The sequence below is a fragment of the Syngnathoides biaculeatus genome, chromosome 13 (genome assembly GCF_019802595.1).
Source record: "Syngnathoides biaculeatus isolate LvHL_M chromosome 13, ASM1980259v1, whole genome shotgun sequence".
Taxonomy (NCBI): domain Eukaryota; kingdom Metazoa; phylum Chordata; class Actinopteri; order Syngnathiformes; family Syngnathidae; genus Syngnathoides; species Syngnathoides biaculeatus.
The window spans coordinates 14,462,523-14,481,715 of NC_084652.1; the positions used below are offsets into that span (position 1 = coordinate 14,462,523).

The 19,193-nt window shown below is 41.5% G+C and overlaps 2 protein-coding genes across 2 annotated transcripts; both read left to right on the forward strand.

Annotated features, from left to right (window-relative positions):
• The first annotated feature begins 891 nt into the window (after positions 1-891).
• On the forward strand, positions 892-12,730 carry zgc:153115 (uncharacterized protein LOC768186 homolog). Its single transcript, XM_061840254.1, has 2 exons — positions 892-1,935; positions 6,875-12,730. The coding sequence occupies exons 1-2, from the start codon at positions 1,401-1,403 to the stop codon at positions 7,114-7,116; spliced, it is 777 nt and encodes a 258-aa protein (XP_061696238.1). The 5' UTR covers positions 892-1,400; the 3' UTR covers positions 7,117-12,730.
• Positions 12,731-14,664: 1,934 nt separating this feature from the next.
• Positions 14,665-18,309, forward strand: tsen15 (TSEN15 tRNA splicing endonuclease subunit). The gene is made up of 4 exons (XM_061840257.1): positions 14,665-14,969; positions 15,052-15,133; positions 16,173-16,308; positions 17,771-18,309. Exons 1-4 carry the CDS (start codon positions 14,922-14,924, stop codon positions 17,964-17,966), a joined length of 462 nt encoding a protein of 153 aa, XP_061696241.1. The 5' UTR covers positions 14,665-14,921; the 3' UTR covers positions 17,967-18,309.
• The last annotated feature ends 884 nt before the right edge of the window (positions 18,310-19,193 follow it).

The window sequence follows — 19,193 nt, forward strand, 5'->3', positions numbered from 1 at the left end:
AATGTGGGTGTCTTCAGACTAACCACTCACATTCAAGCTCATGTTATACACAAGTCAGCACACAGCTACCATTTAAAGTGACTCTTAACTCCAAAACAAGTTCAGCTGTTCTAGTAGGCTTTTCCAGACATTTTGAATTTTGCTTTCTACTACATGCCTCTTTCTATACATCATTTTGAATATCACCAAATTTAAATGGGCTGTGTAGACTTAATATCCACTCTTAGGATAAGAAAAAAGGTCAACTATATTGTGCAGGTTTTTTTTCTCGTAGTACCAGGTTATTAAAACATGTACAACAACCAGTTTTACTTTTTTTTTTTTAATCACAACCAGCCCTCCCACTTAAAATGCATATTTGACTTCTTTAACCTTTGGTGGCTTTTGAATGAGTTGCAAATTTTAGGATCTTAACTTGTACTTATGTTTGGGAGTTGAATCAATATTTCTACTTTCACAGGACTGCACTATTTTTTTTTCAACACAAGTATCTTTGATTCTAATTTAAGTATAGGGTGTGATTACTTGTGCCACTTCTGCAATATAGAATGTACTGGACTGTGACTCCCTCCTCCAATCAAAATAAAAAGAATCAACGTATCATCAGTCGATGACAAGTTGGTGCTGACGCATAAGAGAATCGAGCCATCTAGTGGCTGTTGGGGACTTTGAAAAGACAAACAGTGGATTTCTGGAAACCATGTCCGTTTTTAACTTACTGGGGGGGGGGGGGGGGGTTACCAACGATCCCACACGGCTTTCATCCTCCACTCCTCCCCCCATCGTTGTTCAAGCTGGCTGCCAGGCTTCCACGATGCACCCGCCAGGCCGCCACGGGTCCACGCCCGTGCTGCGACGTCAGACAGGCTGTCGTTAAAGATGCATTTGTTTCCTGGGAAAAATTGGATTTATGAAGCGCTTCTAAAAGAACCGCATGATGCACGTTTCGCGGGCAATCCTCGCGTCTACCTTGGCTATTATAAGTGCGGTTGGATATCAGAGCGCTGTCAATTTGGAACACTGCGCACACAAAATGACGCGAACGTGTTCTGTTTGGGGAAATGCGCAGGTTCGTAGGAGCTGGCCGTTTTTGAAAACGTTGGGCCGTGAACGCAGCCGCAGTCCGGATCAGGGGGCGTAGGCTTACCACCGGCTCCCTCAGACACAATGAGCCGTCAGTCGGTGAGGTACACGCATGTTGGCTCGGTGGAATTTTAGCCCACTTTTATTCACTTCTTTGATGTACTTGACTATTACGGCACCGCGGGAGCTCTTTATGGGCTTTATAAGTGCGGCTCCGTCGAGTTTGCTGAAAACGAGGTCGGGAGCAGACTACTGTAGTTAACCCCCCCCCCCCCCCCTCCTCCTCCTCCTTTATTTTTGCTACTTTTGGACCAACAATGTCGGTCACCGCGTCCTCCGACTACTTCGCTGCCGAGTGTTTGGTGTCCATATCGAGCGGTCCCGTGTTGCACAGACCCACCCCGGTGGCCCTCGTCGCCGCCAGCCAGGCGAGCAGCAGCACCACCGCCACCCCCGCGGTGGTGGGCCTGCTCCCCGGGGAGCACGACGGCTCGAGCGAGGACCGAGAAGTGCGGGACACCCTGCGGTTGGAGGGGGCCAACATGATGACGGTGGCCGGTATCCTCACCGACCTCCACGGCAAGTTCCGCCCCATGTCGGCCTACTCCGAGAGCAGCAACTCTTCGTGCGGTGGCGAGAGCGGTTACACCACGTTGTCCGACCCCACCACCCCTACCATGACCCCTTCCGCTACCCCGGTGCCCGGACAGCAACCGCCGAGAGGGGGCGCGGGTGGAGGATGCGTGGGGCCCCCTCGCTCCCCCGTGAAGAGACACCACTGCACTTTTGACGGATGCGACAGAGTTTATGGAAAATCGTCGCACTTGAAAGCGCACATCCGAACCCACACAGGTATGGAATCAACAGCGAGTGAGGTCACGTGCTTCGGCCCGTGGTTGACGCCTTTATCTCCGTTTCTTCCTTTTCCCGAAGTCCAATGAAGGAAACATCGCATTACTGTACTTTAATATACTTCCTTCCGCTTTGTGTGAACTTAGCCAAACTGAGTGGCAGTGTTCCCCCCCCCCCTCTCTAATCGAATGTACCCCTCAACCTGTTGTTGAACAAAAGCCACGGGGGCGGTGAGAGTAAACTACCCCCTTAGCGACGCCGACAAAAGTAAACTCACAAAAGAACTGGGCCGGCCGTTAAAACCGGTGACGAACCTCTTCCCCGACTCCATTTGCATATGAAATGAACGTAAGGCGAAACCGCAGCGTTTTCGTTGCCAGACGGTGTCCCTCCAGTTGATGGCAGCAGACGGCACTCTTTTTGCTTTACAGTATTACGTTTTATGAGGATCTTAAAACTGAAACAAAACAAAAAAAAAAAAAGTTCGACATTGTTAAACCTCGCACGTGACCGTTTAAGGGGACTCGGGAAATTTTGTACAATACGCTGTAATGTCGAACACAGTCGTCAATCGAAAGTAATTCGAATCCTCCTCGTAAAATAAAGTAAGATAGTTTCCCTTCTCTGCCCAACTGGCTTGAAAATCTGTTAATAATAATAATAAAAACGCTGAGAATATTGAAATCTGCAACCTTTAAAGATTCTCAGACACACCAGTGAGTCAAACCACCTCCTCGTGCGCTAAAAGGAGCATGTGGTCCTTTAGGGGGCTAAAATGAGGGGGGAAATGGTGCTTTCGGGATCGCGAGCAGGCGCACACGGACAGGAAATGTCTCAAACTGAGAGGGGAACGCCCACAAGTGTTCCGCAAAAACAACGTGGCCTGCTGGCTTTGTGATCTTGAAAATGGCTCCGGAGCATCCGAATCTCCGACCCTACTCGACTCGTGTTTGCCTGTGGGAGATTAAGGCTAGCAGTAGTTTAGCAAAAACTAATCTGATGGATCTGAATCCATGGTGCTTAGACCCCCCGCCCCCAACCATATACAGTATTTACTGTGCACATCAACAGAAATAAACCTCACTGTGGTGCACTGTTGATGCTAAAATGTGTTAATTATACAGTAAAATAATGCATAGTTCCTACATATGAGTGTGCCAGTCAAACAAATATACTAAACCACTTCCACCTCCCCATTTTATGCCTCGATCAGACTGCAGGATTTAAGATCCAGTATCGTTGCGGGTGATTTCCCAGATCGGGCCCAACATATTGTGTTGGAAACAACAAAACCTCTTGTAGTGTGACATAATAATCCATGACCAACGATTTGGCCCTACGGTAGCCCTATGTCACCCAAATGAGTAGTCTAGCGTGATTGACTTTTTGAAAAAAAAAAAAAAAAAATTAGATCTCTACCATGTAGTGTGATAGATTAAAGACAACCATCCGACAGTGCAGCTTCATGTTGCCGAATAGCATTGCATATTGTGACCAGCGCATCGCCTTCCATACTTGATGTTGTCAACATCCATTGTTGAGATTTATTCAAGCGTCCAACCAAATGTTGACTGAAACTTCAGAGGATGCTTCAACTCAACAGCAGCATGTTTACGTACAAATGTTAGGGCTAGCACTAGCTTGCTGGGCTACATAACGTTTTGTTGTTTACTTACGCGCCGCAATGTATGAAAAGTATGTGAATGTTCCTTGAACGAACGTCCTCCGGAGTACCAGTGATGACCACAGTTTTGTTTTTTGCCCATACTTTCCATTGGTGCAATCCATTGTTGTTGTCGCCATGGTAATGGGTGTAATATGTGTGTGGACTGATAACATGTTTTGTGGTCATTGTTTCATTTGATAAGATAAAGCCGGCCTAGTGATCGTAAAAGATGGTATGTGGTGGTATGGAAATACATGTGTAGTCTTGTCATTGAGCTACAGGAAGATTTGATGCCAGTGGGGAGACATAATACAATCGTTGAAAGACCAAATTTGTCTTGTAGTCTAATCCAGACTTCATCTTTGATTAAAAAAGTTTTCAGTTGTCTATAGATACTCAAAAATGGTGCCAAAGCACTACTTTTAAACTAAAGGGGTCCATGTCCTGAGCATCAAAAGTTAAAACCATGCCATCATTAGGTAATAGAGACTCAAGTAAAAGTCAAACGATTGACGGAAGAGTATGTAAATATAGTGGTGCCTTAACTTGCACATTACACTTGTAACTCAACGCACCCATCTTATTTTTCTTCATTGAAATGAATGAAAATCTCTTGCAGTCCAACAAAGAACACCAACATAGAATATAGAAACTTTTTATAACAGCATAAATAAAAGTCCTTGGTATTGTATCGTCATAAAAACAATGAGCAATAACCTCATGGAATAGAACATAAAAAAATATATATGTTTTTGTATCATGATTTTTTAGCTTTTATTTAAAGGGGAAATACAGTGCTTTGCATGAACAGTGTATCCAATAGGTCATGTAATATGTACCCTATTTCGACAATGTAATGTTAAATCTGAAGGCGGGCTGCGAGCTGAGCTTCGACGTCCGGGGAGGCCGTTAGGCGAGCTTCGGGGGCGGCGGAGGCCTTTAGCCTAGCTTTGGCATCCGGGGCTAACGGCCTCCACTGCCTGGAAGTTCAGCTCGCGGCCCGACGCCAGAGCTCGCTCATCAGGCTCCGCGTCATTCCCGTCCAAAGAACCATAAGCGGCTGCCGGCCCGAAGCTCCCGGGGGCCTTTTACGCTCTTATGTCGCGAATAAGCCTCCGCATCATTCTGCCCAAAGAACCATCCGAAAATGCAACATTATTTACAGCCACAGGTTGAAATCTGTATGGAAGTATTCTAACGTCTTCCCGATCAACCGATACTGCTATTTCTTCATCAGATGAGGATAAATTGAAAAATCGGAGCTGGGCGTAAATGGTGTCCCATGTAATCAATCCTTTGTTGCAGCACAGTACACGTCACATCCGCCCACGTAGGTCATGTGGGTCTCTGAAAATTTGTAATTGTAGATAAAAATCTTCTCAAAACATAATTAAATGAGAGAGGATTTAACGTTACATTGTCAAAATAGGGTACATATTACATGACCTATTGGATACACTGTTCATGCAAAGCACTGGATTTCCCCTATAAAGGGGCTCCTCTTGATCTGTGCATCTTGGCCACCAGAGGGCAATATCATACTGACATACAAGTAATGCTCTTAATTTGATGATAAAACACTAAAAAGCCCGTGAAAGTTAAGATGCGGTAATGTTGGTCATGTTTCACAGATGATAACAAATATGTGGCTTGCTGTAGTATTTTGAGTTCAAATATTAATTTCCTAAAGTTTGAAAACTGCCATCACATCCTTGTCACTTGCAGTAACTCGTCTTTGGCGTTTTCATTGTGTGTTAGCAAATAACTTTCGCCCACTTTAATGTGGTTTGGATGGATACACTTGGAAACCTCTTTAATTTTATGTTTGGTTTCACAGTAAACTTCAGCTGGGTGTGGCGGCAAACAGGCTTTAAGCAAACAGTTGGCATTTTTTGCTTTTTAATTGTTTGCTGTCTGCCAAACTTCAGTTTGTTGTGAAGTTACCTGCCCCTAACTAGCACTTGTAACATTTTTTTTTGCTTGCAATCTAAGATGTAAAATTGGCCAAAAACTAGTTGTTTCAAAACTTGTATGTCGGGACGTTGGTCCCTCTGAAGTCGAGGTACCACTATAATGTGACATTGCATTGTGGCAACAAGCTCAACAAGGGCTGAAATGATTAGTCAAATACCTGACACACTGGTTTAGCAAAAAAATAAAAATGAAAAAAAAAAGAATAAGTCGAAGCAAACTCACTGCCTTAAATCTTTATAGTGAATAGTTTTCCCCACAAATTAATCTTTGTGGCGCAACTACTGCACCACTCAAAAGAAATAAGTTGCTCCGATGGTGGTGAGCCAGGACGAAACATTGCATTAATAGACAAATAATGTCCTGACTCTAAGGTCATTTCACACTTTAAAAAGAAGATAAAGTACAATGTGCCTACTGCAGAGCAAAACTCACCCGAGTAATACATCTATAATCGCCAACACGATGTGTCAATGTTCGCTAATTTACTCTAGCGTATTGTAAGTGGTCGAGAATAGCCACAGCCTTCAGTGCAATTTTAATTACTTAATAATAAGCACATTCATAGACAAGTTGTTACATGCCCTGGCACCAAACAGTACACAGACTGGCTAACGGTTAGACAGTTAACAGCCAACCGCTACACATGATACACTCTACAGTTCGCCCGTTTGCTGACGCCCACGTCGCTTAGCAGGCCAGGTCCCATCTTTTCAAGCCACAGCCTCTGAGTCATTATAGGGCGGAACCCAATAATTGCATCTCCAAGTGAAAAAGAATGATACCCGCACATCACATGTAGATTTTGCTGTTTATCCATCCATCCATCCATCCATTTTTTCTTTTACGCTTATCCTCACAAGGGTTGTGGGGAGTGCTGGATCCTATCCCAACTGTCAACAGGCAGGAGGCGGGTACACCCTGAACTGGTTGCCAGCCAATCGCAGGGCACATCGAGACAAAACAGCCACACTCACAATCACACCTAGAGGCAATTTAGAGTGTCCAATTAATGTTGCATGTTTTGGAGATGTGGGAGGAAACCGCAGTGCCCGGGGAAAACCCACGCAGGCACGGGGAGAACATGCAAACTCCACATAGGCGGGGCCGGGATCAAACCAGGGTCCTCAGCACTGTGAGGCCAATGCTTTACAGCTGATACACTGTGCCACCAATTTTGTTGTTTAATAATGCAAAATCAGTTATTACGTGGTATAATCAGTTCAGCAAATGGATGGATAGACGAATCAGCATATGCGCGCACGAGCAAGCTGTCTAGAGATTTTTTTTCGTGTTTTACAGGCGAGAGGCCGTTCCCTTGCACCTGGCCCGACTGCGAAAAGAAGTTTGCCCGCTCCGACGAGCTGGCCCGCCACACCCGCACGCACACGGGAGAAAAGCGCTTCCTGTGCCCGCTGTGCGACAAGCGTTTCATGCGCAGCGACCATCTGATCAAGCACGCCCGCCGTCACCCCGACTTCCAGCCCGCCATGTTGGGGCGCAACAAGGGCATGTCCTCTCCCAGCATGACTGTACAACATTAGATGGTTCAGGTTACTCTGGGGTTTGGAGCAGGCGGTCACATGGGGGGTTTTAACCAGCTAGAATTTGGTTCATTGAGAAAAAAGTTCAGCATTGCTATATTGTGCTTAAGAGGCACACGTGCAAAAGTCGACACACAGCTGGATGTGAGGGGCAAGTAACTATGTGACCACTTTCTACCTGCAACTATAAAAAGGGTTGGCATTATGGGCTGGTGCTGAAATTAAACCAGTTCCAAATCCATAACAGCGGATTTCAATGTGCTTTTCGATTCCACTTAATCGATTCCTGAAATAAGTTGCATCTATTGCACTTTGTGTTCAAATTGCCGCTTGCAGGCGAATCAAAAGTGCGGTTGTAAAGTATCATGAAACAGCTGTTTTGTTGTTGTTGTTGTTTTTTTTTAAAGGGGAACGAATGGAAGAGGAATGCAGTCAAATGTGAAGCTGCACAATTCATTTAATTGTACGATGTCAGAAGATTTTCTATTTCTAATTTTGGGACACAATAAGTCTGCTGGAAGGATCACACCAGCAAAGAATGGCATTATATCTCGGGTGTATACTTTCAGTACAAAAAAAAAAGAAAAGAAAAATAAATATACTTGGTCGTTTCAAACAGACACTCATGGTTTGGTCAGATTTACAGAAAATAAAATGTTTGCTTTCAAACAAAATTTGGGTTTCTTTTCTCAGGCGGGATCTGATGATAGTTGGAATCGAAAATGCAGATTTGAATTGACCAAATAAACCCAACCCTTAAGTAATCTCAGACTTTCACAATCTGCAGGGATTTTTTTTTCCTCCTTTCTCTGTCAAAATCTGCACATCACCTAACAGCCAAATCTCCTCTGTTATCTCGTGGTTAGTTTTGTAAATTGTTGCCATTTGCTACAGTCGCATTTATTCACTGTGGGCGGCACAATAATATTGTCGTGGTAGTTTAGCACGGCGGCAACTAGAAGATTCTTTCTATACTTTCCATGTTTTGCAAGTTTTAGTAGTGATACATTCCTTTTTTAATGCATTTAAAGCATCATCAAAGTTCTTTCCTTTTATAAAATCCAACCATAGCTCAAATGCTACTTTGGACATGAAATGGCTCAAGCTTCACTGTTAAAGAGCGGTTTGCACGCCATCCTTAAGATGACATCCTTTCGCAGCCTGGGAACACTGAGACATAATACAGCATCGTATTATGTATAATGATGATGCAAATGTATATAAGCTTTAAGCTTTTGAAGTAGAAGAAGTATAATGCTACTAGCAGCAGAATTAATACATGTGATGTGGTCCTTACATTAGGGGTAACAGTATGGCTTGATAGGAAGGCTTTGCAAGTGTGTGTTGGTGTGCGCGCGTGTGTGCTTTTATGTTTCTATTTAGTTTTTTTTTGTTTTTTTTAACGTATAGCTAATTTTGCTTGTGATTCTTGATGCGCTACCTTCAAAGTAAAAGCATCAGGTCCATTAGTGCTGTGGAGCCAGATAACAGATTATCCTTCAGGTTAGGGTGTTTTCCTCACAGCAGCCTTATAAATAAGTAGGACTTGCCGTGTGGCGTTCATGTGGTACTGCTGAGCTGTCTGGGACTAAGAACGGGTACAAAATGTGATTTCAACTTTTCTGTTCATAAAACGCTTAGTGTGATAAGGAACGAAGGCGATTTCGCTTCACTGTCATTTTGAGAACTAAGACCAAATTTACCAGAGGAATGCACGTTTTCCAAATGAATCGTAGTTGATTGTCGGTGACCCTCTGGCCCACCACTCAAGCAGTCAAAAGAAAGTCTGGACAGTGAACGACATATGTAACACAGCTTGACGTTGTGCATCACAATAGACTATATGCATTCATTTACATATTCCTAAAAGATTATCATCATGACCAGTAAGTGGACATCAAATAAATAGCCTACAATGATTGAGACACCAATCCCCCCTTTTTTTAAGTGTGGCTGTAAAAAGGATTTGGCAATGGCGTTGTAAAAATATATATATATAATTTTTGAAACAAAATCCATATAGTGCTCTTAAATTTCATGTAACATAAAAAAAATCTTTGCAACTTAAGATGTAGTAACAATTAAGTCATGTTACGCAGAGGATGAAGACTGTAAAACCCCGAATATATGAGCTGCTGCACTGTTTGTGTTCAAATATTTGTTGCTAAAATAGTTAACTACTGGAACATTTATGGTAGTTTTGTTAGCCAGTCTATGGATTTTTGGAGTAAATGTTAGCATTAATATAGAGAACTTTGGTAAAATGTGGTTTATTAAATACATGACATGTAATTCTCATGAATATAGGGTTTACCACCCGTAGGAGTCGTCTTTGTCTTTTAAAAAAAAAAAAAAAAAAACATGCATCCGCACACCTTATCTGCGACAAATGAAACAGCCGCAAGCCACATAACAAAAATGACCAAAAAGCCAAAAAATGACCTAGTCTTGCCTGTGATGGAGATGCTGGTTGATAACATAGCATCCATGACCACATGTGATGTGATTTCATCAGTTCCGTGATTTCATCAGTTCAAAGAGTGTCCAAACTTTCTCTTGTACTGCTTTGTATTGTCCTGCATACAAAACACAACCTGTTGCCATCGTACGCTTTACCCTCAACCCCGGACAACGTAATTTGATGGGTATTAGTTGAGTGTAAGACTTGGTTGATTCTTGCTTGCTTCCATTTAACCCACTGTGGACAAAAATGTTAATTCTGAAAAGGCTTTTTGTAGATTACAGCAACTTAAAGTTGTAAGACAACAGTGCAAGTATTTTTTTTTTTAATGGCTCCTTTTACTTTATTGATGTGTCTATATCAAATCAATAGTTCGACATCAAAATGTTGACTTTGCTGAGACGCAAAGCAAAACTAGAGGTATAGCTACTCACAAAATGTTAGGGATGTTTTGTATAATTTCAGGATGAACCTGAAATGCTGTATAACCTTTACAGGTGAATTTACTTTGACCGTGGCTGTTTAAACCGTGAACATTTCCATGGTCGCCCACTCTGTCTTTGTGTGAGTCCTTCCGTCACGCTAAACGCTTAGTGGCCACCGTGCTTACGGTGTTGCCATCAGGTTGCAACAGAGAGACTGGAGGAGTCACGGAAAAATATGGAAGTGGCCACCCATGTAAGAGTATTGGAACGACAAATTGGATTTAGAGAATGGAGAAGTTAGTGAGTAATGTATTTCAAACTATTTCAATGGCACCCAAATGTCAAGTGTCACACGGCAACTCACTCACTCACTCACCCATCTCACTCGCATGCATGATGAAGTGAAGCAAACCTCATCTCTTCCCCCCCCCCCCCAACACCACACTGTTTGCCCAGCATGGACCTATTCCTTTAACTCAAAAAACACCTCATCAGGAGACTCTGAAAGCCTTAAACTACGTTAAAACTACTTTGCACCATGTTTACAGTTTGATCATTGTACAAGAATATATACACTATGCCCACTATTTGGGCTCTTTACACATACTCCTTATGCAATATGGCATGTTTGTCTTGTAGTTGTTTCTTGGTTAAAAAGGCATCAGGGCAGTGTTAATATGCGTCTTCAAAAAAAAAAAAAAAACTGTGGAACTTTTTCCAAAATGTGGCGCTGGGTTGTCAAACTGCCTTCAATCTAAGTGCTTTTAGAGAGGGTGACGAAACGAAATGTGATTTGATTTCCGAGACAGACCTGGATCTATTTTGACTGTTTCAACGCATGCACCAGATGTCCTTTTCTTTTCCCTTGCAACGACCATACGGGTCAATATCACTATCAATTGCCTTTGGTGTCTTCATCAGAATCACTTGGTTAATCCAAATATGTATGACGAATGAAATTCTGATGCCTCATATAATTGGCTTAACATTTACACACATACCTGACTAATGGTAACATTAAAATTTTGCTTCATTTTATACGATTCCACCCTTAGAGGAAATTGAATTTGGAAGTACTGATAACTAGTGTGTGTAAAAAGTGATTAAATGACAAATTTAAACAATTTTGGGACGGATTTACTTATGTTTTTTCATAAAAACCTTCTTGTTGATGACATATAATCCATTCTTTTCTATTCTCATGATTATATTGAGCAATTTGTCATTCTGGTTTCTGATCAGCATTTTGTCTTCTTCACTGTAAGATGAAACAGTGGCTAGTTGCAAAGTTAATACTTAAGACTTATGTTTGGCCATTTTCCAATGTGTGTCGTTCGACGTGTGGAAGCTCAACATCTCCACAATGTAGTTTAGTGAAATTTCAGTTGATGTACAACCCTTTTAAAACAATAAAAATCTATTTTAGTTGCAATGTTAAAATCCGCTGTGTACTTATAAAATGCTTACATTCTCCAAAAATGTCCACCCTGTTGTTGACCAACCTGTCAGCAATCTGACATGTTGATATTTTTGGGGTTTTGAAATGTGGGAATTTGAGCAATGTGTGTCTCTAACAGCAAAGCATCTATTGAGTGCAATGAATATGGATTGATGTGAATGGAAAATTTCAGACTTGGGTTAAAATGAGGACATCTCAAAGGCATCTTATGGTGATATTGAGTCGTACTGTCTCACTGTTCCTTATCAATGGGAAACTGTACTCATTGAAGTCAATGTTTCTAAATGTGGTCAGTTTTCTTTTTCTGTTGACTAGTTTTCAGTTGCTGCTGGCAGTGACTTTGGACTCATGGACAGTTTAACAAGGATTTACACAAGCTACCTGTTTTTCCTCACCTCCTGATGGATGTACTCCTGTCATTTTTCCTCTCAAACATCTCTCCTCACACAGACGCTCCAGGTTTTAAAGCTACAATATTGCAATAAGAACATACCTCAGTTTTTTTTCCTGCTCTTTTTTTTCCTTGCAAAATCCATCCAACATGCTTCTGTCATTGAAACCTTAACATCGCAGTTCTCGCACACTTCTCATCGAACTTTTGTTGACGTGACGTGTGAATTTTGCTTCACTTTAGAGTATTTGAAAAGTTAAGAAAAAAAGATTGTTAGGCTGTCAATTAACTGGAGATATCAATAGTGAAACAGCTCATCCCAAATCTTGTTCACATCACTGAATGTGCTTTGTTGGAAGCATTATCCACTTTGGATTTCTTTTTTCATGTGCTACCCCTCAGGGGAATTTAAAGAAAAAGAGATGATTTCTCTAGTCACACACTAATTGGGATCTGCACATTGTACAAAGAAGGTTGTTGGGGTTTTTTTAATTGATGCCTACTTTTTTTTTTACATCAATGTAATTCAAACAAAAAAAAAATATCTAATGAAAGCTTTAGTTAAGGCCAATAAGAGGAACTGGTGGAACAAAATAATTGCTGCAACAAGCTGTTTTGATATTTATATTCTCAGGTTTGTTCAGTTTTCTGCATTGGACTTTTTAGACTTCCTGTGTGACACAAGCATGTTTTATTTCATTTTAGCAGATTAATTTATTACAAAGCGTATCATTTGTGTGGTTTGATTCCTTTCATAACTACTTTTGTGACATGGAACAGTGCTAATATTTAAAAAAGGGTTCCATTGTTGGCTTGACAAATGCTTTTCTTCCTTTTTGTTTTTTTTTTTTTTTTTTCAATAAAATACCCTAAGTTTATTCATTGGTCTATTTATTAGAATTATTTATTTATTATATGATAGGCGGCAGGGTGACTCAGCTGGTAAAGCATTGGCCTCACAGTTCTGAGGTCCCGGGTTTAATCCCGGACCCGCTTGTGTGGAGTTTGCATGTTCTTCCCGTGCCTTCATGGGTTTCCTCCCACATTCCAAAAACATGCAACATTAATTGGACACTAAATTGCCCCTAGGAGTGATTGTGAGTGTGACTGTTGTCTGTCTACATGTGCTTGCGATTGGCTGGAAACCAGTTCAGGGTGTACCCCACCTCCTCCCCATTGACAGCTGGGATTGGCTCCAGCACTCCCCGGGACCCTCGTGAGGATAAGCAGCAAAGAAAATGGATGGATGGATATTATATGATAAAAGTAGTGGTCAATACAAATAAATGACAGCAGTTCTAAAAAGTCCTCCATACATTTTGTATTGTATCTTGGAGGTCTATAAATTATTAAAATAACCTTTGGGTGACCTTTACCTAAAAAAATGAGATTCAAAAAATCTAAAATCCACCTGTCCATTTTATGTTATGTACCATTTATCCTCATTAGAGTCTTGAGCAGGCTGGAGCTACCTTTGGGTGAGAGGTACTCCCTGAATTGGTCACCAAATACTTCATACCTTTTTCCATGTTGTGGTAGTGAAAGAAGGAACCATTCTCCCCTCTTGTTAACGTTGGTCTTTGTGCTACGGCCTGAATCTTGGAGGAGTTCAAAGCTCTGGAACCAAATAAATTCCCTAAGAATCGTAGTCAGCTGCCAGATACTAAAACTGGCTTTAAGTATTTCCTGACAGGTAATGGTTTGTTCGTCATTCTCGCTGACTGTTCCTACCACGTTGGACGATGTTTTCATCCCTCCATTTCATCTAACCGCTTATCCTCACTAAGGTCACGGGCGTGCCGGAGCCTATACCAGCTATCTTCGGGGGAGAGGCAGGGCACAACCTGAAGTGGTCGTCAGCCAATCGCAGGGCACATATACAGCAAACAAACCACTCGGAAACTAGAGTTTTCATCTGCATGTTTTGAGGATGTGGGAGGAAACCGAGGCACCCGGAGATACCCCACTCTGGCAAAAGAACATGAAAACTATTATCACATTAAATTGTTGTATAATCATTGACATATCCAAGATTTAAAATCTTACAAATGTGTAACTCTTCCTCAAGAAAGCTACCAAACAAAAATGTCACGAGTACGATTTCGACAATGATTGTTGCAAATTGTGAAAATCAATGAGTAACTAACTCTAACTAACTAAAAAAACTGTACGTAATTACTTATATCACGCCACAAGCTGTTGGTCAAGTACGTAAAACGGAGAGGACCATTAAACACCATACAGTTAGCATGTGGAAAAAATGAACCCATGTTACACAAACAATTGTATTCAGGAGTAAAATTATACCACACAAACCATCTTCACATGAGGCTCATCAAAAGTATTAGGTCGCATGCCAGCCTAAACTAAAGAAGAGGAGGGGGGGGGGGGACGCCAACACAAACTGATACGCTATCAACCATGAGCAAACAATTAAGTGTATTAGCATGTTCAGACGCAAGCACAGCCCATTTGCATATAATCTTTAGGAAGTACTAAAGTACAATTTTAAAAAACTTTCCCTAATATTCACGACCATTGTTAATGTTCAAACTGTATAATGTTTCAAATAGCTTACAACATTAATTATAACATTTAAGAATTAAACCTCTCGATTTCTTAAAACAAACTTTCATCTGTTGGATTTACTTACCTTATTAATAGGTCAATTCGTTTATTGTAGACATGAAGTTCGTAAATATTATTAAAAACATTATGTGTACTCTTAAAAAAAAAAGTCATGTACTGTTTATGTTTGCCGCCTGTGTATATTTGTAACTTTTTGAGTAGAATGTCACAAACGGTGAGCAGGAATCTTACTTCTTCTGTATTCCTAGAGGGACACATTAAGTGTTACACACACGCAGCAACTATGCGGGTTTGTTCGAATTTTTAGCTGATGTCCTGGTACGACTTGCCAAGCGACAAATCACCACTATTCTGCGTATTTTATCCACGTCTTCGCCAAGACAAATGATTCATGACGACAGTGGGCAAATAGTATGACAAAACGTTAACGGAAAGGTTAACTGCGTGGCTCTGTTGTATTTTGCATTCTTTAGTACAGTCATGGACAAGTCCCAAAAGTCTGCTAACTGGATGCTACACCATCCAATGGTGAGTGTGTTTTTATACGACAGGAGTGCTCAACCCGCTAAATAAATGTATCGCTCAAATACACTGTGTATCTTCTGTTTAGTATCTCAAGATGAAGAACCTCGAGGTGGAAGACAGTGAACAAATCCATGCTGCATTCCTTGTTTACATGGATCTCACTGAGGGTACGTTTGAGAAACTGATGCACAGCCAGCTGAAAGCATCACAGGAGGATGTAAAGCGTTTTGAGCATTTATTTGATATTGTATCCAGTTTCACAGTCCAAGTACAAGTACGTACCTAGTCCCCACTGGTAAGACTTTAGGGCACGAGTAGTTGGAATGACTGTGTACTACCACCTAGTAATGCTTTTTTTTTTTTTCTACTACAAAATATTTTTGCTACTCCAGTACCTTGGAAAAATGCATACCAGTACTGATACCAATTCATCAGGCTGACAAAACACCCGAGGGACATATTTTGCAAACCAACTTTTTCTTGTATTTGGGATGTAATATTATCTCTGTGGTGCCTTCTTAAAGACGTGGAATATAAATTAACCTCATCCACGCTTATCTGACTTTCAAAGATTTTTCTGCCTAGTGGCCTGAAATCAGGGAATTCATTTTTCTCGAGTTTATCGACTCACAAGCGAGTCTTCTACATAGAGTCAGCCAATCCGAGATTTGCCAAATATTGACAAAGCAGATCCAAAACTGGCACAAACAGAAGTAGCTTTCACAGGGGCCTTTTCTGGACACTCGTATGACAAAAAACAAGATGCATTTGTATTGTGTTATGAGATCGACACTTTTATACTAAGTCTATAAAGGACAGTCACTCAATGGAGGTCTAAATAGCCAAAATACTTTGAAGGTAAACATGGATCATACGCTACTACTCGAAAAGACGATAATAACAACCCGGTAGTGGGATTTTATGTTTGTAGTAGTATTAATTACCTGTATTTTTCGACTAGTGCAGTTTTACCTAACTAGTAACATGATTGTCGAACTAGTATACCAAAGTTGTACTTTGAGTGAAGACAAAGAGCATTAGTACATGGATTTTAAGAAAGATGTTAGGGATTTCAACTTCATTGTCCAACACTTCATTTCCATATTTTGACTTGATTATAATTTTGCCTCTGTCGCGCATTATGTATTTGTCTTCTGTACAAATGGTGCTATAAAAATAAACTTGTTCTTTCCTGGTTGTTTGCAGTTCGTAAATGGAAGGAGGTTTCCTGTGTTAAAAGTGATGAACTCCACCTGGTACTGTTAGAGGGGAAAGAGAAGGAAGGATCAGCCATCCAGTCAGTTTTCCCGCTGCCTGTGCATCGGTCTTTGACCCACAGAATGTGAGAAAGAACACTTTTTTTTTTCAGTACATTTAGGCACAGTTCAGTTGTATTTAACTTTTAACTGCAATATCTTAGCATTTAATCTTTTAGAACCGTTTGTTTTCAAAGATTTGTCGAGATATGAGTTGTATTTAACTTTGAAATACCGTAATTTCTGGCCTATAAGCCGCAACTTTTTTCACACGCTTTCAACCCTCCGGTTTATGCGGTGATGCGGCTAATATGTGCGTTTTTTGTAACGGCCGCGAGGGGTCACTCGAGTGAGACCGGTGAATATATGTGCCGAGGATGTGAGTTTTACCGGTCCGGCCCTGTTAGCGCTGCGCTAGCGTGCTACTGCCGTGTCTATACCAGTATGTTTTTTTTTTTTTTCGTTTTTTTTTTTTACCGGCCCTAGCGTTAGCGCGGCGGCCCTAGCGTTAAACTCTCTGTGTACCGTCTTTGTAAATATTTCGTGTTTCAATGTGGGCACTTGCAGCTTTTACACGGCTGTGGCCTATGTACGTAACAAATGGTATTTCCTTTCCGAATGTACTGGGTGAGGCTCATAACCAGGTGCGCTCTGTAGGCTGGGAATTACGGTAATAGGAAATGTCCTCCAAAAATGTTTTCAAGCTGTTGATTGCCTCTACAAGTTTGAGTTTATTGTCAAACCATAAAACAAAGACAATTTGTTGTGCCTCCATCAACCATACAATGTAAAATAACACAGTCACACATACTAACAATCAATATAAGACATATGCATATTGACAAAATAACACCAGCCGTGGGTGTTTAAAATAATTTGGTTCGGTTCAACTGTTTAGGTTCGGTCTGCATATGTCCGGTTAGGTTAAAAGGCATGCACAATTATTATTTTTTCCTCATTTACTAATGTGGTGAAGCAATGAGCAGTAGCACTAATGCAATCCAAGATGGTGATGTGCATGGCTGAGGCAGTGTTGAAATCCGGCTAACTTTGTAGCAATGCCCGTTTATGGCGCCGTCAGTGCATTGTGAGCTTCCACAGAAAGCAACATTTCCAGCATCTTGAAGTTCATCCCTGCAAAACCGGGATACAAACCAAGCCATGGATTTTGTGAACCGTTGCATTCCTAATATGTAAACAATATTGTATGGTTGAGTGCAAATTTTCTCATTATAAGATATGTATCTCAAATGTTTTTGGGTCGTAACTGCTGATGAAAGACATGGAGCCTTCCTGCTGGAAAGGGGGGGGAGGGGCAAATTTAAAGGCACGGCACATGAATGTACACAAGTGTCTGCACATGCGTGTGCTGATTACACTTCATAAAACCAGTTAATTACATTCTTTTCTATTATGCCCTGATGACTGTATTTACATTCTTTTAATAATGGGGAAGTTTGTTTTAAGATAAGAACACCCTCATGGAATGAATTAAACCTATATCTCATGGTACCACTGGATAAGTAAAATGCACTTATCAATTTACAGTATTCGACACGTTCTGGACAGAGGTTTTCCCATGCTGCTGTGCGCTGTGGCTTCGGACTCCACGCTGGTCTACCAGAGGTTGACTGATGGCTTGGTGACCCCTGACCCACCCGTAGGCCCCTTCCAGGAAGCGGGGCGACGACACTCCAGGAAGAGACAACAGCATCAGTTGGCACCCGATGGGAGCCACAAATGATCTTATATCTATTTGGACTTTGATTGATTGAGACTTATGTTCAGTCCTCATTTCAGGAACGTCTGATTGCTGCTTGACAACATTCAGGTCCCCTGTGTGTATATAACTATTTTCACAGATGGGTGATCATTAGTGGTCTCTATATTTTTAGAGATATCATACACCATGTCGTTTGTAAGAAACTAATTAGCTTATCACTGCAAGAAAGTTTCGCATCCTTGACACCTCCATCGCTACCTGTTTAAGTTGCCATTTTTCTTTTGTATGATTTTGTTTCATACATTTCTGTAGTGGTGGGGGATGAAGATTCTTTGCCATGGTTTTGTAAACTTTGCTCAAAATATTTCTTAATCTGTCAGTGTTTTTTTTTTTTTTTTTTTTGTCACGACAGTCCACATCTGCTCTCTCAGGTTTGAAGCACTTAACAACACAGGCTAACTGGATTCCTCGCTAATGTGCTGGTGTTCTGTCCTCCCTTTGGCATCCCGTCCCATATCTTTTGGCTTTCCTCCTATTAAATGCTATGGAGAAGTGCTGGATGATCCATGACCGTTCCCACATTCCACATCTGCTCCCTTGGTGGGGGCTGACCGTGTGTTAGCGTGCTCCTGGTCACCATTTTGAGACATCTATTGCAACGGTTTCATTTCCCTCCACATACACTTAAAGGCGGTGAATTTTTGTTTCCAAGAATGCCATCTTCTGAAGCAGTTTGTGATAGTGTTCAGTGGAAAAGTAAGGCATCTTGTTGCTGGTTGTTTTTGATTGCAATGCCACACTCATGTAATGATGAGGGAATATCGAAAAATGTTGGAATATGGCAATGATTGACTGTCTACAAAAAATAGATCCAACAGGTTTAAAAGTGCCCAGGAATCTTCTTCTTTTCCTTTCGGCTTGTCCCGTTAGGGGATGCCACCACGTGTCACCTTTTTCCATCCAAGCCTATCTCGTGCATCTTCGTCACTAACACCCACTGTCCTCACAACATCCATCAACCTTTTCTTTGGTCTTCCTCTTGCTCTTTTGCCATCCTCAGCACCCTTCTACCAATATACTCACTCTCTCGCCACTGGACATGTCCAAACCATTGAAGTCTGCTCTCTCTGACCTTGTCTCCCAAACATCCAACTTGGCTGTCCCTCTAATGAGCTAATTTCTAATCCTATCCAACCTGTTCACTCCGAGCGAGAACCTCAACATCTTCATTTCTGCCACCTCCAGTTC

What these genes read in the sequence shown, in the direction of transcription:
- zgc:153115 (XM_061840254.1), top strand. Translation starts at nt 1,401, where the DNA reads ATGTCGGTCACCGCGTCCTCCGACTACTTCGCTGCCGAGTGTTTGGTG. An exon ending in GCACATCCGAACCCACACAG is followed by an intron (nt 1,936 to 6,874) that starts GTATGGAATCAA and finishes CGTGTTTTACAG; the next exon opens with GCGAGAGGCCGTTCCCTTGC.
- tsen15 (XM_061840257.1), top strand. Translation starts at nt 14,922, where the DNA reads ATGGACAAGTCCCAAAAGTCTGCTAACTGGATGCTACACCATCCAATG. An exon ending in GGATGCTACACCATCCAATG is followed by an intron (nt 14,970 to 15,051) that starts GTGAGTGTGTTT and finishes TCTTCTGTTTAG; the next exon opens with TATCTCAAGATGAAGAACCT. An exon ending in TTACATGGATCTCACTGAGG is followed by an intron (nt 15,134 to 16,172) that starts GTACGTTTGAGA and finishes GGTTGTTTGCAG; the next exon opens with TTCGTAAATGGAAGGAGGTT.